This window comes from Dermochelys coriacea, chromosome 1, assembly GCF_009764565.3.
Source record: "Dermochelys coriacea isolate rDerCor1 chromosome 1, rDerCor1.pri.v4, whole genome shotgun sequence".
NCBI classification, from domain to species: Eukaryota; Metazoa; Chordata; order Testudines; family Dermochelyidae; genus Dermochelys; species Dermochelys coriacea.
In genome coordinates this window covers 315,407,347-315,432,404 of record NC_050068.2, presented here as the reverse complement: position 1 = coordinate 315,432,404, position 25,058 = coordinate 315,407,347, and the positions used below count along the sequence as shown (strand labels likewise).

The 25,058-nt window shown below is 41.2% G+C and overlaps 1 protein-coding gene across 7 annotated transcripts in view; it reads right to left on the bottom strand.

Annotated features, from left to right (window-relative positions):
* Window positions 1-25,058, bottom strand: part of MLC1 (modulator of VRAC current 1) — a 39,958-nt gene that overhangs the window by 13,865 nt on the left and 1,035 nt on the right. For 5 of the 7 annotated variants that reach the window (XM_043496140.1, XM_038420373.2, XM_038420361.2 and 2 more), the window contains exons 2-7: window positions 24,407-24,544; window positions 23,465-23,648; window positions 8,782-8,871; window positions 5,887-5,940; window positions 5,703-5,804; window positions 2,204-2,305 (exon numbers count right to left, since the gene is read on the bottom strand). In XM_043496140.1, the coding sequence (XP_043352075.1) occupies window positions 2,204-2,305; window positions 5,703-5,804; window positions 5,887-5,940; window positions 8,782-8,871; window positions 23,465-23,644 (528 nt within the window). In that variant the 5' untranslated portion in view covers window positions 23,645-23,648; window positions 24,407-24,544. Of the gene's footprint in view, window positions 1-2,203; window positions 2,306-5,702; window positions 5,805-5,886; window positions 5,941-8,781; window positions 8,872-23,464; window positions 23,649-24,406; window positions 24,609-25,058 lie in introns of all 7 variants that reach the window. The other 2 variants (XM_043496132.1, XM_038420354.2) reach the window with 2 other exon arrangements.

Here is a 25,058-nt window from a genome sequence, read left to right as displayed (position 1 = left end):
TTTCACCATGAAAGGTTTTCCTCCTTTCTCCCTCCCCCCCCCGCTGCTGGTGATGGCTTATCTTAAGTGATCACTCTCCTTACAGTGTGTATGATAAACCCATTGTTTCATGTTCTCTGTGTGTGTATATAAATCTCTCCTCTGTTTTTTCCACCAAATGCATCCGATGAAGTGAGCTGTAGCTCACGAAAGCTTATGCTCTAATAAATTTGTTAGTCTCTAAGGTGCCACAAGTACTTTTTCTTTTTGCAAATACAGACTAACACGGCTGCTACTCTGAAACCTGCCCTTATATAGTTTCTGTTAAGTAATGGAAGACATTAATTTCCACTTATCTCATTTTCCCTCTGGGGCTTTGCATAGAAACCAGCATTACCACTGGATTACAAAATGGCATAGATACAGGGCCAGTTTCCTGCAGTGCAGCCCATTTGCACTACTACAGTGTTGCAAAGGGGCCATAAACTTGTCAGGTCTCCCCAGATGAGGATTTTACCTGTGTGGGATAGCTCTCTCTTATGGCAGCACCTCACCCCCCGCAGTTCATGGTATAGGAAGCATCTGTGGGTGTTTGCTTTATTCTGAGAAGAAGTATGTGCTGTTGCAGAAATCATATAAGGTGGGATATTGAAAAGTGCCTCTGTGACTTAGGAGCACAAGTGTCAATGACTTTCTAAGTCACTTAAGGTGGTTTTGAAAATCCCACCCACAGCCCCAAATCTTGCATTCAGCACATGCTACCCATGTTAATACTGGGGAACTCTGCATAGGTAATGTGGGAAGGAATCTACCCTCTTCCTCAAGCCTCAGAACAGCAGCAAAGCTTTGCACATATTCATGCCTAAGGACAGGGAATGGCTCAGAGTATCTGCACAATTATGGTGTCCTTCAACCACCCTACCTGTCTACTGTCAAAGTGTCCCAATGGAGTTATGCTCTACAAAAAGCAAGGAATATGGATGCTCTGCATGAGCTCATGGTATCCTGACCATGGTGCACAGTAGTTATAGTAGTCACACTTTGCACAGGGTCCTCTGCCCCTTTGGAGATGGGAGAAAATTTGGGCATCATTATATTACAGTAGATCCTCATTAGTAGCAACATATTGGTGCCCTTTTGCAGTTGCTCCTAAGCAGCTGTTGCTGTTATGGGGAGTGTCATCTAACCAAAAGCATATGAAGAGTTAAGAGTGTTTCAGAAGGGTGTGGCAGCCATGTTGGGGGGGGAGTTTTGGGGGAATGGGCAGGGGCACCCTGTGTTTGGCATGGGAGCCCCCAGTTTGCAAAATGGCTGAGTGAGCCCAGCTGCCGAGAAAAGGCTGAGGATGCTCCTGCTGGCAGCTTCATGCCCCACTCTGGCAAGGGATGGCTGGTTGGGAGAGCACCATGCACAACCTGCAAAGGAGTGTGGAGGTGGCTCCTAGCACAGACAGTGGAGACAGAAGGGGGGAAGGGGACAGCTCAGTGGCCTGGGGAGGGAGGTCCCCCAAACTCTCACTGCAAAACAGCATACCCACGCTGGCAACCGAAATGGAGGGGACAGCTCAGTGCCCCACTGCAAAATGGCAACCCCCCACTGCTGCTTGTAAGCTAGATGCTGAGGACGGGAGGAGGAAACCTTTCAGCTGTGCCTCTGCTGCTCCCCTGACTCCAGCTTTCCCCCCTGAAAAATTCCTCTCTTCCAGACCCTCTCTCCAATCTCCCCCTACACATGCTCTCCACTCAGGCTCTGTCAGGCAGGGCAAGTGAACGAGACTCTGTGCCCTGGAGCTGCACTGAAGGGTCAGGAGGGGAATGTAATGATGTAGTTTGGGGCGGACGGGGCAACACCCTATTTGCCCCCCATCTCCACGCCTGGATGTGACATCGCAATGTCACAAATGTTGCTCTTATATGCCGGCTATGTTGTTGTTATCTAGTAGGCAATTCACAGTAGGGAAAGAGTTCCCTGCGGAAATATTGCTTTTAAGCGGCAGCTGTTCTTACAAGGTGTTTCTGCAAACAAGTGTCTCTTGTACCTTGATTTCTCTTAATTACTCTTCTGAATCAATTTCACAATGAAATATAAAATTATTATATAAAAATGAAGTCACTAGTACTTAGTCAACATAAAGAAGAAGGGGAGAAGTGATGTGTTTAAACAGACATGCTTAAGAAAACAAACAAAAATGAAATTAAATTGTAATTCTTAAGGGAAAACCTACTTTCTTCCTCTTACAGCAGTCTTCATTAGACCTAGCTGAAATGATCACAGTAGTTGCCATGAAGATTTCCAGCAGAATTAGCAGAATCAAGTTGAAATTTATCTGCCAACAGAATCCCATATCAAACTGCATTAAATAAGTAATATTAAAAAACATAACTGTGTCTATAAAAATTTAGCAAACTGTTGACCCATGATTAATAAATTCCTATTGTTCTTTCATGTCAGTTCTGCTTTCTAAATGATCTAAGTTGCACCTTTTCTCTGACATATATCTTGCATACAATGTTTCTTGAAGAAAATCAGAACAGGCAGATTTCAGAGGCCTTCTTTTGGGCACTGAAATTGATCTTCCTCACTGTGTCATGTTTAGATCTAGGCATATTGTGATCCTTAACATATTTTGCTTCTAGGGAAAGTGGCAGCACAAAGAACTACAAAATAATAAAGATACTATTAGGCTAAAGTATCAATTTCATATTTTAAAATCATATTTACCTATGCACATTAAAAAACATACTGTAAAATAGAAGTTAAAGAGATATTTCTAAACATTAGAAGAAATCCTCACCGAAACTACCACTTGCCTCTATAAATGCTACATCTGGCTAGGGAGGGTTTCAAATCTTCTAATGCTTTAGGAAAGGATTTTGGAACCACATGAATTCACTGCTCGTGATCCTCCTCTGTGGCTGAGGAGCATGCAGTGCCACTTGGAGAAAGTGGGTAGGTAACAAAGGTGACAAAGCCACCTTTGCACTTGACTGATCCTGGGCCAGTTATCCACATAAATCCCAGCATAAAACAGAGCTGCCTGACGGTGTCTCTAACTTGTATCAGCTGCCAATGGTCCCAAAAACTGATATAGCAGGCAGAGAGTGCCAGGATTTAGAGAGATCCCAGTCACATACCCTTTTTCATGGCCACTCTCCTTAAGGTAACAGCTGAGGAAGAATGTGGTGGTACAGGCACACTTTGGATATGTTTGCACAGCAAAGACAAACCTGTGGCTGGCCCATGCCAACTGACTTGGGCTCATGGAGTTCAGGCTGCTGGGCTGTTTCATTGGTATGAAGACTTCCAGGCCCAGGCTGGAACTTGAGCTCTGGGATCCTCCAAACCCACAGGGTGCTAGACCCCAGGCTCCATCCCAAGCGCGGAAGTCTACACAGCAATGAAATAGTCCCGCAGCCTGAACACTGTGAGCCCAAGTCAGCTGGCACGGGCCAGCCATGGCTGTCTAGTGGCTGTGTAGACATGCAGTTTGTCACCAGAAGATTCCCCTTTGCTACGCTGATTCCAGGGCTATTTTGCACTGGGGAAGCATCACAAAGCAGCCACAGCACAGCCTGGAATTGGCCCACATATTTATTTTAACATTAACATTTACAACATTTTTTAAGAGTTATCTGTGACGATGTAACAAAGGCCCTCCACAGATGGTGTTGCTTTAAGTCATAAAGTGCTTTGAATTAAACAGAGATTTAATATTTTATGGGTCCAATATCCTCCAAATTATTAGCAACGAACTCATGTCAGACCTAATGACTAATATTTCCCTGTGCAGTTTCCATGAACTATATAATGAATCAGAGAGATATTATAATATTTATGAAATGGGCAAGTAGGGAGGCTAAAATAAACTACTTGTCTCATGTACTGAAGTATCTTTGCACTACATAGCCAGTGCAAAGCAGCCGTAAAGGTGGCAGAGCTGGCCTCGAGAGGATCACTCCAGTGTAAGGAGATCCTCCAGTAGGATAGAACCATCATAGCACCATGGATGAGCCTGGACATACATACACCTGCAGTGGAATGTATAGGTACACAATCACTCAAAGAGAACTAGGGCTAAAGGTCAAAATTTTCAAATGTAGGTGTCTAAATTTAGGTACATAGATTAAAGTGATCTGATTTTCAAAAGTTCTAAAGTAAATATTCAGAGCTACTATTAACTTGAAAGCTCTGTACCTCTGAAAATCAGACCAGTTATTTAGGTGCACTGCCAATATTTTTTCTACATTAGTGTTTCTGCCAATATTTTTTCTACATTAGTGTTTCTGTTCTTGCTAATCTGATGTAACTGTACTGCGGCTAGCAATAGTCGGAATGTTTTTGGGGGAAAGCCTTATATAATACAAATAACAATTAACTTTTATAAAGTATTCTTTCTGTACAAATCTCAAAGCAATTTACAATACTATGTTAAACACATTCAGAGATACACTTTCTGGTTGCTAACGGGCAAGGACAGAATATTCATTTCCATTTTATTTATTTATATATTGATGGCTTTCTGTTATACTTTTAAAATGTCTAGCAGATGGCCACAGAGGCAAGATACAGTGGTCACCATTAAAAATAAATAAAGAAAAATTTAGCAACATTACCTCATATTGGTATCTGAGATACCATATGTATTTTCTTTTCTAGGTATAGGGAATATTGTGTGAATTCGATACCACTATATGTTAGCTGTTTTGTATGTTGACTTTTTAATGGTGATTGCTGAATGTAAGAACAATTCTAATGTGGATGAATTCTTCTTTGGTTGACTGTTGTCAGCTTCATTGACTGGATGTCAGTTAACCAGTAAAGAACTTCAAAAGAAATGTTAGTCATAAAAGGCTTTTTGTAGGTGACCTCAGGAACAAACCTATCAGTCAAGGAAGAACAAGGAAAAGATCAGACTTAGCCTGAAGATGCAATCCACTAAAATACCAAGGTTTGGGACCTCTCCTCGCTTCTTATATTCCAGCATCATTAAAAAAAAATTAACATTTGGCTAATCTAAAGATGTCCACCTAGTCATCTTTTCCTTTCTCTTCTGATCTTACTCTCTCCAGTGGCTCTTTCTGAACATTATTCCAGGCAAGAGCTAGAGAAACTTCCATTTAATCAATTTGAAGGCACGTGTGAGGGTCTAATTCAAGAATCTGGGTATATGGACCAATATAGGAAGACAATTGGGAAAATGATTTGCATATGTTTTTTTCTTCCAAGTTAGTTGTACAGCTTTCACCCATATAATTTTTATAACCTTCTATAACAAGCCAGCCTTTCCTCTGAATAGGGAAGCTTTCTACAGAGACAAAAGCAATGATCCAAAGAGATCCTACACATTGGCGGCATGTAATGGAGGCTGGGGGAAGCTAGGCCTTCCCAAACCTCACACCGCTGTGGGGGCAGTGGCAGATTGCCACACGGCCCATCAAGCCCTGGCCAATTTGAGCCCATGGAAAAATCTGGTGACACCGCTTCCTACAGTTAACCCATTGGCTGGGAACACGAACCGTAGCCACTAGGAGCTGCCGTACTTGCAAATGCTCAGGTAAACAAAGCGTCTCGTGGCCCGCCAGGGGCTTACCCTGAACAAGCTGCGAACCAAAGTTTGTGAACCGCTGGACTACATGATCATGATGGTCCCTTCTGGCTTTAAAGTCTCTAAGTCTATGAGAAAGACAAATACAGAGTTGGCTGATAATTTATTCATAACTCACATTTATTGCCGATGGATTAAGGACAAGTTTGCATCCAAACCAAATTAAACACGTTGTTGTTACAGCAAATGTAGAAACAAATAGAATCTGGAAACTGGGTATCTGTAAAACAATTGCAAAAAGATTTTTTTTCAGATAACCAAAGAATAAAATATTAATAATCAATTAAACTACAAGCACTTACCACATTAACTTTGTTTTTTGCTATAGCAAAACTCACAACTGCTGAAGGAATACACTAGAAAAAATAAATGAAGCAAAAGATTAATAGAATTGCTTACAAAACAAAGCATAAATTTATGTTAATAAGAATAGTATACATGTTTCTTAGAGGGTCTGGTACATATTGTAACAGTTTTTCTTTATCCATTTTGAATTGGAAAGTGAATGAATAATATGGAGAAAAAAGGAGAAATAAAACAAACATATATTCAAATAATATGAAAGGTCAAACAAGCAAACAAAAGCTTGGAGATTCAGAGCAAAGGCTACCACACTTGTCTCAAACTCAACAATTAAGGGTTGTATTTTAATATTCCAAGGAATTCAGAGCAGTAATGAACTACAGTCTCTCACTGTTAAGTGTATGCTGCAATAGCTAGGCTTTCAATGAAAGAACAGCAGTCTTTCTGGAGAAATATAATGTCTTTGTTAGTTTAAATTAATTCCAACAGGCCTAAAGTTCTAAAGCGGACAAAAGAAACCCTGGACCTTTAGTGTTATTTTAAAGAGACAAAGCCAAAGTTGTTAGACCTAAAAATTGACCAGCTTTGATGATAGTTCAGTTTTGAAGGTCTTTGTAAAACTAATTTGTGGGGTCATATTATGTCTTCAAAACTGTACTTGTGACCCCCATGACTTCACTGGGAGCTGTGTATATGTGAGGGCAGAATGTGGTCTATAGCCAGTTGTACTGGGAAAAAATAGTCTACATTCCATAAAGGAAAACTTTCCTGAAGGGATCTTATTATCTCCCAAGTGTCACCCTTATGAGGTATCTATCTCATAGCAGGCTCCATTCCATTCCACACATTTAGAATGTTACTGCAGTGTTAGAAGATATTTATAAGTGAAACAGAAAACTATGAAAATAAAGTTATAGAAAATGGTTTTTAGTCAAAAAAATTAATTCCACATCATCTGTGCTTCCTTCACTAATCATTAGAGCTAGGCAATTTTTTTCAATAAATTGTAAATTTGCTGTAAAATGCATTGTGGAGGGCACAGAAACTATTAGCAAATTCAGATAAAAAATAACCCTAAGAAAAAATATTTTGGAAACGTCGAAATGTTTCATTTCAACATTTGCAAAACAATCCATTTCTACACTTTGTTTTGAAAACATCCATTTTAATCAACATTTCATTAGAAAATGTCATTTCAAATTAACATTTCATTTCATAATGACCTTTTGAATCACCATTTGAAACACTGTGGTCAACATGAATGACATTTTTTTGTTTTTCTTGTTTCAGTGAGAAAAAAAAAATTCAATTTGGGTTGAAACTAAAATATTTTTTCCAGCTTTTTTAGCTCAGCCACTGAACCAAAAAAAAAACAATTATTTTTTTTAGCTCTGTTAATCATCTTCTGTGTCCAAGAGATATTTGGAGTGAAATCCTAGCCCCACTCAAGTTTTACCATTGACTTCACTGGGGCCAGGGTTCACCCTTTGAGTCCCACATTTGTACAGTGTCAATTTGCCACTGAGAACAAGTATAACAGCAGGTTAGCATGTAGCTAACATGCTTGATAGTGTCTCTCCAGCACTTAATTTACAATTTTTAACATTAGCGAAAAAGGTGGCGGAACATTTTTAAAGAAAGAAAAATGATTAAATGAGTGAAAACAACAATCCCTTCCCCTCCTCCCATGTTGCATTAACACAGGGCCTAATCCTGCTCCCACTGAAGTTAATGGGAGTTTTGCCATTGATTTCAATGGTAACACGATCATTCCCAATTTGTAACATGTTGGTAAAGACTTTATACTCTCTTTCTGACCCATGAGTCTGGCCAAGATGCACTTGATGCAAGACGCAAAGGGAAGAAGCAAAGTGATTAGAATATTTTTTGTTTTTCTCCTGTTGCACTCTGAGTCACAATCTCTTCCCTGAGCTGTTTCTGTAGTCATATAGCTACACTGCCCCTTACTCAGAATAAAGTACCAGTCTTGCCCTAAATTACAAAAAAGATCTATCTATCTATCTATCACCAAAATAACAATGACACAGTAGAGTATTTCAATGTACAGAGGAATCAGAGCTAACTTCATCATACCCACAGAGATCTAAAATGGAGATGATGAATGCCAGAGGAGAAATTGACCATGGTTGTGTATAGCTTAAAGTGATCTGTTCTGCCAACCTTATTCTTTAAATCTCAAACTGGTGTCTGTTGCAAAATTTTGATAGATGAAAACAATTACCACCAGCAGTGGAACAATATCATAAAATTCTATCTTTGTTGTTCAGTTGTTAGAGTGTCAAATTATTACAGATTTTACTAATAAAGTAATAATATTTATAGAACACCTTTCATTCTGTTAACACTTAGATACCTTGATAACATGCACCTTATAAAACCTGAGGCAGAGAGAGAGAGAGAGAGAGAAAGAGAGAGAGAGAGAATGAAACCCATCCATCATAATAGCATCTACCCACCAGATACAAATATAGGGTGAGGGACCACAAGGGAATCTTAACTGAAATTTCCTCCCTAGAGGCTTCTTTGCAGCAGGAGACAATTTATAATATAAAAAATACACATGGGCATCACTGCATCCCACACTGAAAAACAACCACTTTTGGTGAGAAACAAGGCAGCTATTTAACAAGCATAATATTACTAACAATTCTTTGTGAAAACCCTTTAGCTTTAATGTTACAGCCAAACCCTATATAAGGAACATTTATTGTGTGCATGGAAGAGGAGGTATAATGCTGGATAAAATGATGACATGGATGGAGAAAGTTTGGGCATGAAGAAGACAGACAGATTAAAAGGAAATTAAGTTCATAAAATTATTTATTATAGTATGGATTCTCAGACAGCCACAGCAATTAATTAAGAATGCTTACTGAACCTGCTGCACAACGTAAATAATCCATTTCAGATGGAAAAACATTTCCCAGATAAAGAGAAAATCCAGAAGTAACAAGAAGGCAAGTCTGCAAAGCAACAATATGGTATAAATTAATGTCAAAAATGTATAAAAAGAGCAAACGGACAGATGAAAACCAGTAATCCTTTCAAAATAAAGTACTTTTGAACTTTTAATAACACAGTCTTTGTACAATTGATAATGAAGCAAAACATCAAAAGATGTACAGGTCAAAAGAACATGTTTTGCTGGCTGTTAAGACAATATTGGATTGTACAAGCACATCTGAGCCATCCCCTGAGATGGGATATTAGATGGATGGGATCTGAGTTACTACAGAAAATTCTTTCCTGGGTATCTGGCTGGTGAATCTTGCCCATATGCTCAGGGTTTAGCTGATCGCCATATTTGGGGTCGGGAAGGAATTTTCCTCCAGGGCAGATTGGAGAGGCCCTGGAGGTTTTTTGCCTTCCTCTGTAGCATGGGGCATGGGTGACTTGAGGGAGGCTTCTCTGCTCCTTGAAGTCTTTAAACCATGATTTGAGGACTTCAGTAGCTCAGACATGGGTGAGGTTTTTCGTAGGAGAGGGTGGGTGAGATTCTGTGGCCTGCGCTGTGCAGGAGGTCGGACTAGATGATCAGAATGGTCCCTTCTGACCTTAGTATCTATGAATCTGAGCTAAGTATTGTGTGATGACTTGGCAAATACATAAAGAAATGCTTAGAAGGTAGTCACATCATAATTGAATTTTGGGCTGAAATAGCTTGATGATAAAAATGAACCTTTTAGGACCAAAATATCAAAGGGTTCTCAACTAAACCTCTAAATTTATGCTCACAAAATTGTATATGAATGCTTTTTGGCATACAGTTTTGAACAACCAGGTTTTTACATTGTTCCAAACCTTGTATGTGCAATTCAAGAATTCTGTGTGCTGAGGTTTGGATTATGAAAAAATTTACCTGTACAAAGCTGATCATAAATGTAGAGTCTGATTTTCAGTTTTGGCTTTTCCTGTTATATTTATACTAAGGCCCTCACAAATATGTAATTGATTTAGGAATGTGTGAATTATTATAACCACTTCTGGAGAATTACAGTCTCAACTTATACTCAATTTTACAGGGCAGAATCCAGGATACTATTTATATGCTGTGACGGGGCAAGGCCAGATGGCTATAGAAAAGTAGTCTTATTGGGATCCGGGAAGTGGGCGGGCGAAGCCCATCCACTGCTAAAGGATCCCCCCCAGCCTAAAAGGGGGATCCACAGGACCTAGATGCCCAAAAAATTCCGGGGGACAACTAATAAAATAACAGGGATAGGAGTGCGGTCAAATATAGAAAAGTAGTGGGAGATAGATACATTAGCTCCAGGCTATACAAATCCCTGGTACCAGGTTAAGTGAAATGGAAGCTGCTCCAGGTCAATTAAGACACCTGGGGCCAATTCAGAACTTTCCAGAAGGCAGGGAGAAGGCTAGGTTGATTGGGACACCTGAAGCCAATCAGGGGCTGGCTGAAACTAATTAAAAGCCTCCCAGTCAGTCAGGTGGGTGTGCATGTCAGGAGCTGTGGGAGGAAGTTGCGCTGTTGGAGAGGCTGAGTAGTACACACCATATCAGGCACAAGGAAGGAGGCCCTGAGGTAAGGGTGAAGTGGAGCTTGAGGAAGTGAGGGCTGCTGTGGGGGAAGTAGCCCAGGGAATTGTACATGTCATGTTTCTAAAAGGTCAGCTACCATAGCTGATACTATTAGGGTCCCTGGGCTGGAGCCTGGAGCCTGGAGTAGAGGGTAGGCCCAGGCTTCCCCCCCCACACACCTTTGCCCCCTGTTTAATCACTGAGACAACAGAGACTGTGCAAGGAAGGATAACTTCTCCTCACCTCCCTCGCTGGTTTATGATGAAAATGGCTCAGTGGACTGTGACCCTTGTCTCTAGAGAAAGAAGGGTTACGTGGAGGGTCACAGTGAGCCTCTGAGGCTAGCGAAATCTGCCAGGAAACACAGGACCCATGGAGGCAAGGTCAGAGCTTTGTCACAATGCACACATGGAAGTATTAATTGTTATACCCAATCTGGCCCTCACTCTACATGCAGAATTAAAATCAGTATGAGTTTTTCTATATACTGATGAAAGGACTGGTTTCTTACCTTTCTCTACCACACTGCTGTGTTTTTCTTGTTTGCAGTTTACTCTGAGAATCTGATGTATCTCAGTGACCCTCACCTAAATACCCTTTTAAATCATCTGGAGATTTGTGTTTTGTTTTTAAGAAGTAGATATTTATTTTGATTATTACCCTTGTTGTTTTACTGAATTCAGAGAATCTCAGTAAAGCCAAGAAGAAACAACTAAGATGTTTGTATACAATGCAAGGAGCCTGAATAACAAAATGGAGAACTAGAACTACTGGTTCAGGAAGTGAAACCAAATATTATAGGGATAAAAAACCATGGTGGAATTGTAGTCATGACTGGAGTACAGGTATTGAAGAGTATGTGCTGCTTGGGAAAGACAGAAGTAAAGGTGGTGGAGTAGCATTGTATATTAATGATGAGGTAGACTCTAAAGCAATTAGAAGTTATGGAATGGATAAAACAGAGTCTGTTTGAGACAAAAACACTTTCAGAAAGAAAGCTACCAGAGGCTCCCCTGGGATAGTGCTTGGGGTGTGCTATAGATTTCCAGGATCCGATATGGATAGAGACCTCTTTAATGTTTTAAGGAAATAAATACTATCGGGAATTGTGTGATTATGGGAGACTTTAACTTCTCAGATATAGATTGGAGGACAGGTGCTACTAATAACAGTAAGGCCCAGATTCTCCTGGGAATGAGGGGCGATCAACAGGTTATCTCAAGTGCTTATATACAAATGCACAAAGCCTTGGAAACAAGCAGGGAGAACTGGAGGTCCTGGTGATGTCAAGGAATTATGACGTGATTGGAATAACAGAGACTTGGTGGGATAACTCACATGACTGGAGTACAGTCATGGATGGTTATAAACTGTTCAGGAAGGACAGGCAGGGCAGAAAAGGTGGGGGAGTAGCACTGTATGTAAGGGAGCAGTATGACTGCTCAGAGCTCCGGTACGAAACTGTGGAAAAACCTGAGTGTCTCTGGATTAAGTTTAGAAGTGTGTGCAACAAGAGTGATGTCATGGTGGGAGTCTGCTATAGACCACCGGACCAGGGGGATGAGGTGGATGAGGCTTTCTTCCGGCAACTCACGGAAGCTACTAGATCGCATGCCCTGATTCTCATGGGTGACTTTAATTTTCCTGATATCTGCTGGGAGAGCAATACAGCGGTGCATAGACAATCCAGGAAGTTTTTGGAAAGCGTAGGGGACAATTTCCTGGTGCAAGTGCTAGGGGAGCCAACTAGGGGGAGCGCTTTTCTTGACCTGCTGCTCACAAACCGGGTAGAATTAGTGGGGGAAGCAAAAGTGGATGGGAATCTGGGAGGCAGTGACCATGAGTTGGTTGAGTTCAGGATCCTGACGCAGGGAAGAAAGGTAAGCAGCAGGATACGGACCCTGGACTTCAGGAAAGCAGACTTTGACTCCCTCAGGGAACAGATGGCCAGGATCCCCTGGGGGACTAACATGAAAGGGAAGGGAGTCCAGGAGAGCTGGCTGTATTTCAAGGAATCCCTGTTGAGGTTACAGGGACAAACCATCCCGATGAGTCGAAAGAATAGTAAATATGGCAGGCGACCAGCTTGGCTTAATGGTGAAATCCTAGCGGATCTTAAACATAAAAAAGAAGCTTACAAGAAGTGGAAGGTTGGACATATGACCAGGGAAGAGTATAAAAATATTGCTCGGGCATGTAGGAAAGATATCAGGAGGGCCAAATCGCACCTGGAGCTGCAGCTAGCAAGAGATGTCAAGAGTAACAAGAAGGGTTTCTTCAGGTATGTTGGCAACAAGAAGAAAGCCAAGGAAAGTGTGGGCCCCTTACTGAATGAGGGAGGCAAGCTAGTGACAGAGGATGTGGAAAAAGCTAATGTACTCAATGCTTTTTTTGCCTCTGTTTTCACTAACAAGGTCAGCTCCCAGACTGCTGTGCTGGGCATCACAAAATGGGGAAGAGATGGCCAGCCCTCTGTAGAGATAGAGGTGGTTAGGGACTATTTAGAAAAGCTGGACGTGCACAAGTCCATGGGGCCGGACGAATTGCATCCGAGAGTGCTGAAGGAATTGGCGGCTGTGATTGCAGAGCCCTTGGCCATTATCTTTGAAAACTCGTGGCGAACGGGGGAAGTCCCGGATGACTGGAAAAAGGCTAATGTAGTGCCCATCTTTAAAAAAGGGAAGAAGGAGGATCCTGGGAACTACAGGCCAGTCAGCCTCACCTCAGTCCCTGGAAAAATCATGGAGCAGGTCCTCAAAGAATCAATCCTGAAGCACTTAGAGGAGAGGAAAGTGATCAGGAACAGTCAGCATGGATTCACCAAGGGAAGGTCATGCCTGACTAATCTAATCGCCTTTTATGATGAGATTACTGGTTCTGTGGATGAAGGGAAAGCAGTGGATGTATTGTTTCTTGACTTTAGCAAAGCTTTTGACACGGTCTCCCACAGCATTCTTGTCAGCAAGTTAAGGAAGTATGGGCCGGATGAATGCACTATAAGGTGGGTAGAAAGCTGGCTAGATTGTCGGGCTCAACGGGTAGTGATCAATGGCTCCATATCTAGTTGGCAGCCGGTGTCAAGTGGAGTGCCCCAGGGGTCGGTCCTGGGGCCCGTTTTGTTCAATATCTTCATAAATGATCTGGAGGATGGTGTGGATTGCACTCTCAGCAAATTTGCGGACGATACTAAACTGGGAGGAGTGGTAGATACGCTGGAGGGGAGGGATAGGATACAGAAGGACCTAGACAAATTGGAGGATTGGGCCAAAAGAAATCTAATGAGGTTCAATAAGGATAAGTGCAGGGTCCTGCACTTAGGATGGAAGAATCCAATGCACCGCTACAGACTAGGGACCGAATGGCTCGGCAGCAGTTCTGCGGAAAAGGACCTAGGGGTGACAGTGGACGAGAAGCTGGATATGAGTCAGCAGTGTGCCCTTGTTGCCAAGAAGGCCAATGGCATTTTGGGATGTATAAGTAGGGGCATAGCGAGCAGATCGAGGGACGTGATCGTTCCCCTCTATTCGACACTGGTGAGGCCTCATCTGGAGTACTGTGTCCAGTTTTGGGCCCCACACTACAAGAAGGATGTGGATAAATTGGAAAGAGTACAGCGAAGGGCAACAAAAATGATTAGGGGTCTAGAGCACATGACTTATGAGGAGAGGCTGAGGGAGCTGGGATTGTTTAGTCTGCAGAAGAGAAGAATGAGGGGGGATTTGATAGCTGCTTTCAACTACCTGAAAGGGGGTTTCAAAGAGGATGGCTCTAGACTGTTCTCAATGGTAGCAGATGACAGAACGAGGAGTAATGGTCTCAAGTTGCAATGGGGGAGGTTTAGATTGGATATTAGGAAAAACTTTTTCACTAAGAGGGTGGTGAAACACTGGAATGCGTTACCTAGGGAGGTGGTAGAATCTCCTTCCTTAGAGGTTTTTAAGGTCAGGCTTGACAAAGCCCTGGCTAGGATGATTTAAATGGGACTTGGTCCTGCTTTGAGCAGGGGGTTGGACTAGATGACCTTCTGGGGTCCCTTCCAACCCTGATATTCTATGATTCTATGATTCTATGATAGCTGACAGATTTCTCCACCAAATAGTCACCAAACAATAAGAGGTGATGCCATTTTAGATTTGGTATTGATGAACAGTGAGGACCTCAAGAAGAACCGGTTGTAGGAGACAGCCTTGGTTTGAGTGATCATGAGCTAATTCAGTTTAAACTAAATGGAAGGATAAACAAAACTAAATCTGTAACTAGATCCTTGATTTCAAAAGGGCAAAACTTTAAAAAAATAAGGGAATTAGCTAGGGAATTGGACTGGACTGAAGAACTCAAGGATTTGAAGGTGAACGAGGCTTGGAATTACTTTAAGTCAAAGTTGCAGAAATTATCTGAAGCCTGCATCCCTAGCAATGGGGAAAATATTCATAGGGAAGGGTTGCAGACCAAACTGGATGAGCAAGCATCTCAAACAGGTTATTAAGAAAAAGCAGAAAGCTTACATGGAATGGAAGATGGGATGGATCAGCAAGGAAAACTACCTCTTAGAGATCAGAAAGTGTGTGTGTGGGGCGGGGGGTGAGAACTGCCAAAAGCCAAGCAGAGTTGGACCTTGCAAAGGAAATTAAAACCAACAGTAAAAGATTCTATAGCCACATCAATAAAAAAGAAAACAAGGAAAGAAGAGGTACTGCTAAGAACTGAGGATGGGGTGGAGATTAAAGATAATCTAGGCATGGCCCAACACCGAAACAAATACTTTGCCCGAGTTTTTAATAAGGCTAATAAAGATCTTAGTGGTAGTGGCACTAGGGTGGCTAAAGGAAATGAGGACATGGAAGTAGAAATTACAAAATCCAAGGTGGAAGTCAAACTCGAACAGCTTAATGGGACCAAAGTGGGGGGCCCAGATAATCTCCATCCAAGAATATTAAAGAAACTGGCACATAAAATTGCAAGCCCAATAGCAAGGATTTTTAATGAATCCACAAAATTAGGGGTCATACCCTATGACTGGAGAATTGCTAATACAGTTCCCATTTTTAAGAAAGGAGGAAAAAAGTGATCCAGGAAACGACAGGCCTGTTAGTGTGACTTCAATTGTATGCAAGATCTTGGAACAAATTTTGAAAGTAGTTATGGACATAGAGGTAAATGGTGACTGGGATAAAATACAACATAGTTTTACAAAAGGTAGATCATGCCAGACCAACCTGATTTTTTAGACAAAGGAAATGCAATCAATACCTGGATTTCAGTAAGGCATTTGACATAGTTTGACATGGGAAATTATTAGTTAAATTGGAGAAGATGGGGATTAACATGAGAACTGAAAGGTGGATAAGGAAATGTTTAAAAGGGAGACTAAAATGGGCCATACTGAAAGGCGAACTGTCAAGCTGGGGGGAGATTACGAGAGGAGTTTCACAGGGATTGGTTCTGAGACCTATCTATTTAACATTTTTATTAATTACCTTGGCACAAAAAGTGAGAGTATGCTAATCAAATTAGCAGATGACACAAAGTTTGGAGGTATTGCCAAACCAGAAGAATATCTAGACATCTAGAATATCTAGAAGAATACCCAGACTAGAATATCATACAAAAAGTTTTGGATGACCTGGAAAACTGGAGCAATAGAAACAGGATGAAATTTAATACTGCAAAAGTACAAGGTCATGGACTGAGAGACTAACAACAAGAATTTTTGCTATAAACTGGGGATTTAGTTGGAAGTGACAGAGGAGAAAAACCTGGATGTATGACTTGATCACAGAATGACTACAAGCCACCAATGTGATGCAGCCATGAAAAAGGCTGATGCAATCCTCTGATGCATCAGGGAGGTTTTTAGTTATACAAGACTCTGATACAACCTCATCTGAAATACTGTGTGCAATTCTGGTCTCCCATATTTAAGAAAGATGAATTCAAACTGAAATAGGTGCAGAGAAGGGCTATTAGGATGATCAGAGGAATGGAAAACCTACCTTCTGAGATTTCAGAGTAGCAGCCGTGTTAGTCTGTATTCGCAAAAAGAAAAGGAGTACGTGTGGCACCTTAGAGACTAACAAATTTATTAGAGCATAAGCTTTCGTGAGCTACAGCTCACTTCATCGGATGCATTTGGTGGAAAAAGCAGAGGAGAGATTTATATACACACACACACAGAGAACATGAAACAATGGGTTTATCATACACACTGTAAGGAGAGTGATCACTTAAGATGAGCCATCACCAGCAGCAGGGGGGGGAAGGAGGAAAACCTTTCATGGTGACAAGCAGGTAGGCTAATTCCAGCAGTTAACAAGAATATCAGAGGAACAGTGGGGGGTGGGGTGGGAGGGAGAAATACCATGGGGAAATAGTTTTACTTTGTGTAATGACTCATCCATTCCCAGTCTCTATTCAAGCCTAAGTTAATTGTATCCAGTTTGCAAATTAATTCCAATTCAGCAGTCTCTCGTTGGAGTCTGTTTTTGAAGCTTTTTTGTTGAAGTATAGCCACTCTTAGGTCTGTGATCGAGTGACCAGAGAGATTGAAGTGTTCTCCAACTGGTTTTTGAATGTTATAATTCTTGACGTCTGATTTGTGTCCATTCATTCTTTTACGTAGAGACTGTCCAGTTTGGCCAATGTACATGGCAGAGGGGCATTGCTGGCACATGATGGCATATATCACATTGGTAGATGCGCAGGTGAACGAGCCTCTGATGGTGTGGCTGATGTGATTAGGCCCTATGATGGTATCCCCTGAATAGATATGTGGACAGAGTTGGCAACGGGCTTTGTTGCAAGGATAGGTTCCTGGGTTAGTGGTTCTGTTGTGTGGTGTGTGGTTGCTGGTGAGTATTTGCTTCAGATTGGGGGGCTGTCTGTAAGCAAGGACTGGTCTGTCTCCCAAGATCTGAGAGAGCGATGGCTCGTCCTTCAGGATAGGTTGTAGATCCTTGATGAAACCAGTTGGAGAACACTTCAATCTCTCTGGTCACTCGATCACAGACCTAAGAGTGGCTATACTTCAACAAAAAAGCTTCAAAAACAGACTCCAACGAGAGACTGCTGAATTGGAATTAATTTGCAAACTGGATACAATTAACTTAGGCTTGAATAGAGACTGGGAATGGATGAGTCATTACACAAAGTAAAACTATTTCCCCATGGTATTTCTCCCTCCCACCCCACCCCCCACTGTTCCTCTGATATTCTTGTTAACTGCTGGAATTAGCCTACCTGCTTGTCACCATGAAAGGTTTTCCTCCTTCCCCCCCCTGCTGCTGGTGATGGCTCATCTTAAGTGATCACTCTCCTTACAGTGTGTATGATAAACCCATTGTTTCATGTTCTCTGTGTGTGTGTGTATATAAATCTCTCCTCTGCTTTTTCCACCAAATGCATCCGATGAAGTGAGCTGTAGCTCACGAAAGCTTATGCTCTAATAAATTTGTTAGTCTCTAAGGTGCCACACGTACTCCTTTTCTTTTTGCGAATACAGACTAACACGGCTGCTACTCTGAAACCTGTGATTATGCAAGGCACTGAATTTAGCCGTATAGAGTGGAAATCTGTCAACTTCATGAAAAAACTCGCACAGATACAGACAGACATCATCTTCCTCTCCAAATGCAAACAGATGGACATCATACCGAAAGGACTGAAGGTAAAAAATCCATTACAATCTACATACCACACAGACTATGCTGACAGCTTGTGCCACACACTCTCAAGGAAACTGCGGAACCACCTGATCAACATCCTCTACAGCAAACAGGGAAAGATTAAGAATGAGCTCTCAAAACTGGATACTCTCATAAAGAACCAACCTTCCACACAAACTTCCTCGTGGCTGGACTTTACAAAAACTAGACAAGCCATTTACAAAACACACTTTGATTCTCTACAAAAGAAAAAGGACACTAAGCTATCTAAACTACTATATGCCACAAGGGGCAACAACAATGGTTCCCGTAACCCACCCAGCAATATTATTAATCTATCCAACTATACTCTTAGCCCAGCGGAAGAATCTGTCCTATCTCGGGGCCTCTCCTTTTGCCCCTCCACCCCCACGAACATGATACAGTTCTGTGGTGACCTAGAATCCTATTTTCGACGTCTCAGACTCAAGGAATATTTCCAACACACCTCTGACCAACATATTAACCCACAGAGACCTTCCTGCCAACACTACAAAAAGAAGGATTCTAGGTGGACTCCTCCTGAAGGTCGAAACAGCAGCCTGGATTTCTACATAGACTGCTTCCGCCGACGTGCACGAGCTGAAATTGTGGAAAAGCAGCATCGCTTACCCCATAACCTCAGCCATGCAGAACACAGTGCCATCCACAGCCTCAGAAACAACTCTGACATCATAATCAAAAAGGCTGACAAAGGAGGTGCTGTCGTCATCATGAATAGGTCAGAGTATGAACAAGAGGCTACTAGGCAGCTCTCCAACACCACTTTCTACAAGCCATTACCCTCTGATCCCACTGAGAGTTACCAAAAGAAACTGCAGCATTTGCTCAAGAAACTCCCTGAAAAAGCACAAGAACAAATCCGCACAGACACACCCCTGGAGCCAGGACCTGGGGTATTCTATCTGCTACCCAAGATCCATAAACCTGGAAATCCTGGACGCCCCATCATCTCAGGCATTGGCACCCTGACAGCAGGATTGTCTGGCTATGTAGACTCCCTCCTCAGGCCCTTCGTTACCAGCACTCCCAGCTATCTTCGAGACACCACCGATTTCCTGAGGAAACTACAGTCCATTGGTGATCTTCCTAAAAACACCATCCTAGCCACTATGGATGTAGAAGCCCTCTACACCAACATTCCACACAAAGATGGACTACAAGCCGTCAGGAACAGTATCCCCGATACTGTCACGGCTAACCTGGTGGCAGAACTTTGTGACTTTGTCCTGACCCATAACTATTTCACATTTGGTGACAATGTATACCTTCAAATCAGCGGCACTGCGATGGGTACCCGCATGGCCCCACAGTATGCCAACATTTTTATGGCTGACTTAGAACAACGCTTCCTCAGCTCTCGTTCCCTAATGCCCCTACTCTACTTGCGCTACATTGATGACATCTTCATCATCTGGACCCATGGAAAAGAAGCTCTTGAGGCATTCCACCATGATTTCAACAATTTCCATCCCACCATCAACCTCAGCCTGGACCAGTCCACACAAGAGATCCACTTCCTGGACACTACGGTGCTAATAAGCGATGGTCACATAAACACCACCCTATATCGGAAACCTACTGACCGCTATTCCTACCTACATGCCTCTAGCTTTCATCCAGATCATACCACTCGATCCATTGTCTACAGCCAAGCGCTACGATATAACCGCATTTGCTCCAACCCCTCAGACAGAGACAAACACCTACAAGATCTCTATCATGCATTCCTACAACTACAGTACCCACCTGCTGAAGTGAAGAAACAGATTGACAGAGCCAGAAGAGTACCCAGAAGTCACCTACTACAGGACAGGCCCAACAAAGAAAACAACAGAACGCCACTAGCCATCACCTTCAGCCCCCAACTAAAACCCCTCCAACGCATCATCAAGGATCTACAACCTATCCTGAAGGACGAGCCATCGCTCTCTCAGATCTTGGGAGACAGACCAGTCCTTGCTTACAGACAGCCCCCCAATCTGAAGCAAATACTCACCAGCAACCACACACCACACAACAGAACCACTAACCCAGGAACCTATCCTTGCAACAAAGCCCGTTGCCAACTCTGTCCACATATCTATTCAGGGGATACCATCATAGGGCCTAATCACATCAGCCACACCATCAGAGGCTCGTTCACCTGCGCATCTACCAATGTGATATATGCCATCATGTGCCAGCAATGCCCCTCTGCCATGTACATTGGCCAAACTGGACAGTCTCTACGTAAAAGAATGAATGGACACAAATCAGACGTCAAGAATTATAACATTCAAAAACCAGTTGGAGAACACTTCAATCTCTCTGGTCACTCGATCACAGACCTAAGAGTGGCTATACTTCAACAAAAAAGCTTCAAAAACAGACTCCAACGAGAGACTGCTGAATTGGAATTAATTTGCAAACTGGATACAATTAACTTAGGCTTGAATAGAGACTGGGAATGGATGAGTCATTACACAAAGTAAAACTATTTCCCCATGGTATTTCTCCCTCCCACCCCACCCCCCACTGTTCCTCTGATATTCTTGTTAACTGCTGGAATTAGCCTACCTGCTTGTCACCATGAAAGGTTTTCCTCCTTCCCCCCCCTGCTGCTGGTGATGGCTCATCTTAAGTGATCACTCTCCTTACAGTGTGTATGATAAACCCATTGTTTCATGTTCTCTGTGTGTGTGTGTATATAAATCTCTCCTCTGCTTTTTCCACCAAATGCATCCGATGAAGTGAGCTGTAGCTCACGAAAGCTTATGCTCTAATAAATTTGTTAGTCTCTAAGGTGCCACACGTACTCCTTTTCTTTTTACCTTCTGAGAGGAGACTCAAAGAGCTTGGCTTGTTTAGCCTAACCAAAAGAAGGCTGTGAGGAGATGATTGCTCTTTATAAATACATCAGAAAGATAAATACATGGGAGGGAGAGGAATTATTTAAGTTAAGTGTCATTGTGGACACAAGAACAAATGGATATAAACTGGCCATCAACAAGTTTAGGCTTGAAATTAGATGAAGGTTTCTGACCATCAAAGGAGTGAAGTTCTGGAACAGCCTTCCAAGGGGAACAGTTGCGGCAAAAAACCTAACTGGCTTCAAGACTGAGCTTGATATGTTTATGGAGGGAATGTTATGATGAGGCTGCTCACAATGGCATGCAGTTGATCTGCGAATGCTAGTATCAAATATCTCCAGTGGCTGGTGATGGGACACTAGATGGGGGATGATTCTGAGTTACTAGAGAATTATTTCCCAGGTGTTTGGCTGTTGGGTCTTGCCAAAATGCTCAAGGTCCAATTGACCCTCATATTTGGGGTTGGGAAGGAATTTTCCCCCAAGTGAGATTTTCAGAGACCCTGGGGCTTTTCACCTTCCTCTGCAGCATGGGGGATGGGTCACGTGCAGGTTTAAACTAGAGTAAATGGTGAATTCTCTGTAATTTGAAGTCTTTAAATCATGATTTGAGGAATTCAGTAACTCAGCCGGAGGTTAGGGGTCTATTACAGGACTGGGTGGGCAACATTCTGTGGCCTGTAATGTGCAGGAAGTCAGACTAGATGATCATGATGGTTCCTTCTGGCCTTAAAGTCTTTGAGTAACAAGCATCCACATTACATTCCCTTGTTGACCCACTTTGGATTTCATCATGGATATGGTAGTCTGAGCCATTATCCACTGAAGTACACCCATAAAAAAGAAATGGTATAATACCATTTTCCTGCCTTCTTTCTCTGGCAGCTCTTCTGTGAATTGGCACAACTTATTCAACTTCTCCAGCAGTCTGGTTGTTCCTTCGTTAACCAAAGCAATTTGTTAACAAGGATCTTCAAAAGAGCAGTGGGAGGAGATGGCAGGAAACAGAACAATTTCCATTTTAGCAAACACAAGTGGGGGGAGAAAGAGAATGGAGCCTCCTTCACCACCAGACTCCATGTTGCCTTCCTCACTGTCTGGATAAACTTTGGTTTGAGGGGTAACCTTCCGAAGAATCCTCTTCAAAGGTTCACTAGACTATTAAAGAAAGGGGCAGAAAACCCAAAGTTGTCACTTTCACTTAAGAAGACAAAGGCACCAACACCTTTGGGCCTCTGGAGAGATCCTGACCAAGGAAAGGATCAGTCACCATCTTGCTGGGAGACTGTAGGTAAGAAAGGCCATTTTAAAGAAAGACTTGAACCAAAACTTGTCAGATTAAGTTTTAGACCTTTATATGTGTGTTTTCACTTGTATTTGCTTATAACCATTTCTAACTTTAGCTCTTACACTTGAATTCACTTAAAATCCTGTCTTCTATCATTAATAAACTTGTTTTATTTTTAATCTAAACCAATCCAGTAGTGTGTTTAAACCGAATGGTTTGGTAACTCCAGTTAAAGTAACAAACTCTTGAATACTGTCCCTTTACAGGAGCAACAAACTGTAATATCTAAACTGTCCAAGAGAGGGCTTGACAGTTTGGGAAAAATCCAGGACTGGCAGTGTGTTGGGATCACCTTTCAAGGAGTAACTAAGATTGGTGGAAGCCAGAGTGGGGCTGTAGATGGGATGCTAGGTTCAGAGCACTGAACCAGGGCTGTCTAGCACACAGAAACTCAGGGTGTGACCTATATGCTGGAAGGCTGGTTGTGAGTGGCACAGTTTGGGAGCCACAACAGCAAAGCATTGTGAGGCACCCAAGTTTACAGGGCAGGCAGTGACACAACCCCTCACTGGTCTGGACTGCACCCCAGAATGAGACAGCAAATTCTTTTCTTTCTGTGAATGCTTGAAAGCACACTGAAAAAATCCAAATAAAAAAACCCAGCTCTTCTTTACCCCTTCTGGTTATGTAATCAGGTATTTCAAGTAAATTCAAGCTGTTCAAGCAAATTAATTTGTCAGAAAGAGAAAAAAGGTTAGGGACCTGAGTGAAAATGAGACTTTGTTTTTATTCACTGTGCAAATAAATAAATGTCCTAAAATGAAAATAATCACTTTTTCAGTCATTTCAAAGTGATTCCACAAAACACAGAGGCCACCAGCAAGAAAAAACACCAGGAATATAGGTTCTAATAGTTATCATGTCAGTTATTTTAGTCATTACTGGTCAGAATGTCAAGGACCCATACAATACTCCTTCAAAATCATATCCTTTCATGAGTCTATCCATGAAAGTTCAATTAAGTTGACATGAGATTTGCATAAACCACACACAAGGCAGGATATTGCTCTCATTACTGAAAGTTTTTAGGAAAAGATCTTTCCATTCTCAAATATAAAGAGAAAGTGACAATTAAATGTTGCATACATATTTTAAAAACAAAAAATATTGTTACTTACCCCCATCAACAAAGAAAAGATCCATGTTCTATAACTAAAACAAGGATGAAATCTCTTTGATATCTGAAAGTCACTAGATTTGATATCTGGTACATAATTTCCATTCTCTTGCTTTCCACGCTCCAAAGTTGGCATCCTGTCATAATTAAATTCTTCTCTGTAACCTTCTTCCCTGGTCATAACACTTTATAGAGGTAAATTTTTTAAAAACCATGAAAATGCAAACTAAAAGCAGATACCAAAAAGTATGGTCTTGTTTTTCTACATCCTTAGGCATATGAGCACTAAAACCACTCATCGTCTAGTTAGAATTTAATAAATAAAATAATAAACTACTACTACTATTAATAATAATTAATGCTTAGCAGTTTACATTTTCGAAGTACTGTACAAACATTAATTAATTAAGCTCTATACAAGAAGAAAATTTCCTATATCCATAGTCAACAATACTGTATTGTAGTGTAAATAAAAGTGTGTACGTCTAAAACACTTTTTTGTTTATACTGTAGTTACTTTTATAAAATCGGATTTAAGAAAGATCTTTAGAAGAAGATTTAGACCAAAAGAAAATTAGCATTTAATGATTTAAGTGTAAACTTTGTAGATATATCTAAAACTAAAGTATTTTTTCTTTTAAACATTACTAAGAGACTGTGAAGATTTTCTAAACATGTTTATTTCCTAATTTTCATTTGGCTTTAGGCATCAACCTTAGAGATCTAAAAATTATATTTAGACTTTAAAATGATTCTGATGGACTCATTTATTCAGAATACTTCAGTTATAATGATTTTATTGCTTTTTAAAAATGGTATCTAGTAACAATCATTAGGTTTTGTTCACTTCTCTCTTTTCCAATCCATTCTGATGCCTTCAATAATAGACAGATTATTATAATTTATTGTACAGTTTTCAACAGTTAAAAACCTGCGTGCTTACCTTAAATTGAAAAGTTAGTTGTCAGTTTAAAATAGTTTTGTGAGTAGAATTATCTGTTCACTTTGTGATATTCTCACTGCTTAGTGATTCATTCTACCGTTGAAAAGTTTGCTCTTCCACTTTGGCTTTCAACAACATCTATTCATACGGAACAAAAGCACAGCAAAAACTGCAGTTAAGCCAGGGAACAGGGTAATGCCTCCTGAATTTTAATGAAGAGAATACACTAGAAGAGGACTGTACTATATTCTCATAAGCCTGATTCCAAATCAAACCTATAGGTACGCAAACATTTAAACTTTATGTTTTTCTAAATGAGTGTGCTACATTATAACAGACATTTAAATGAAGTATGTATATAAATTTAACGGTTATATATGTTACCATATCTAATAATAATGTTTTGCATAGAATTTCTTTCCAAATAATTTAGTTCTTATTTCACAGGAGAGAAAACACTTGAAAGTATAGTGTTTTCTTAAAAAAAGTTTTCAGAGAAAAAGTTTCTGCACTTCAGGGACTTTAACAAATATATATTATGTCAGAAACTCTGTGTCTCCCAAGAAGAATGCTTTGCCTCTTTCCAATTAAATTTTTGTGAATATGTTTAGATGACTAAATCCTGGTTTTCTCAGAACGATTAGATAAACTT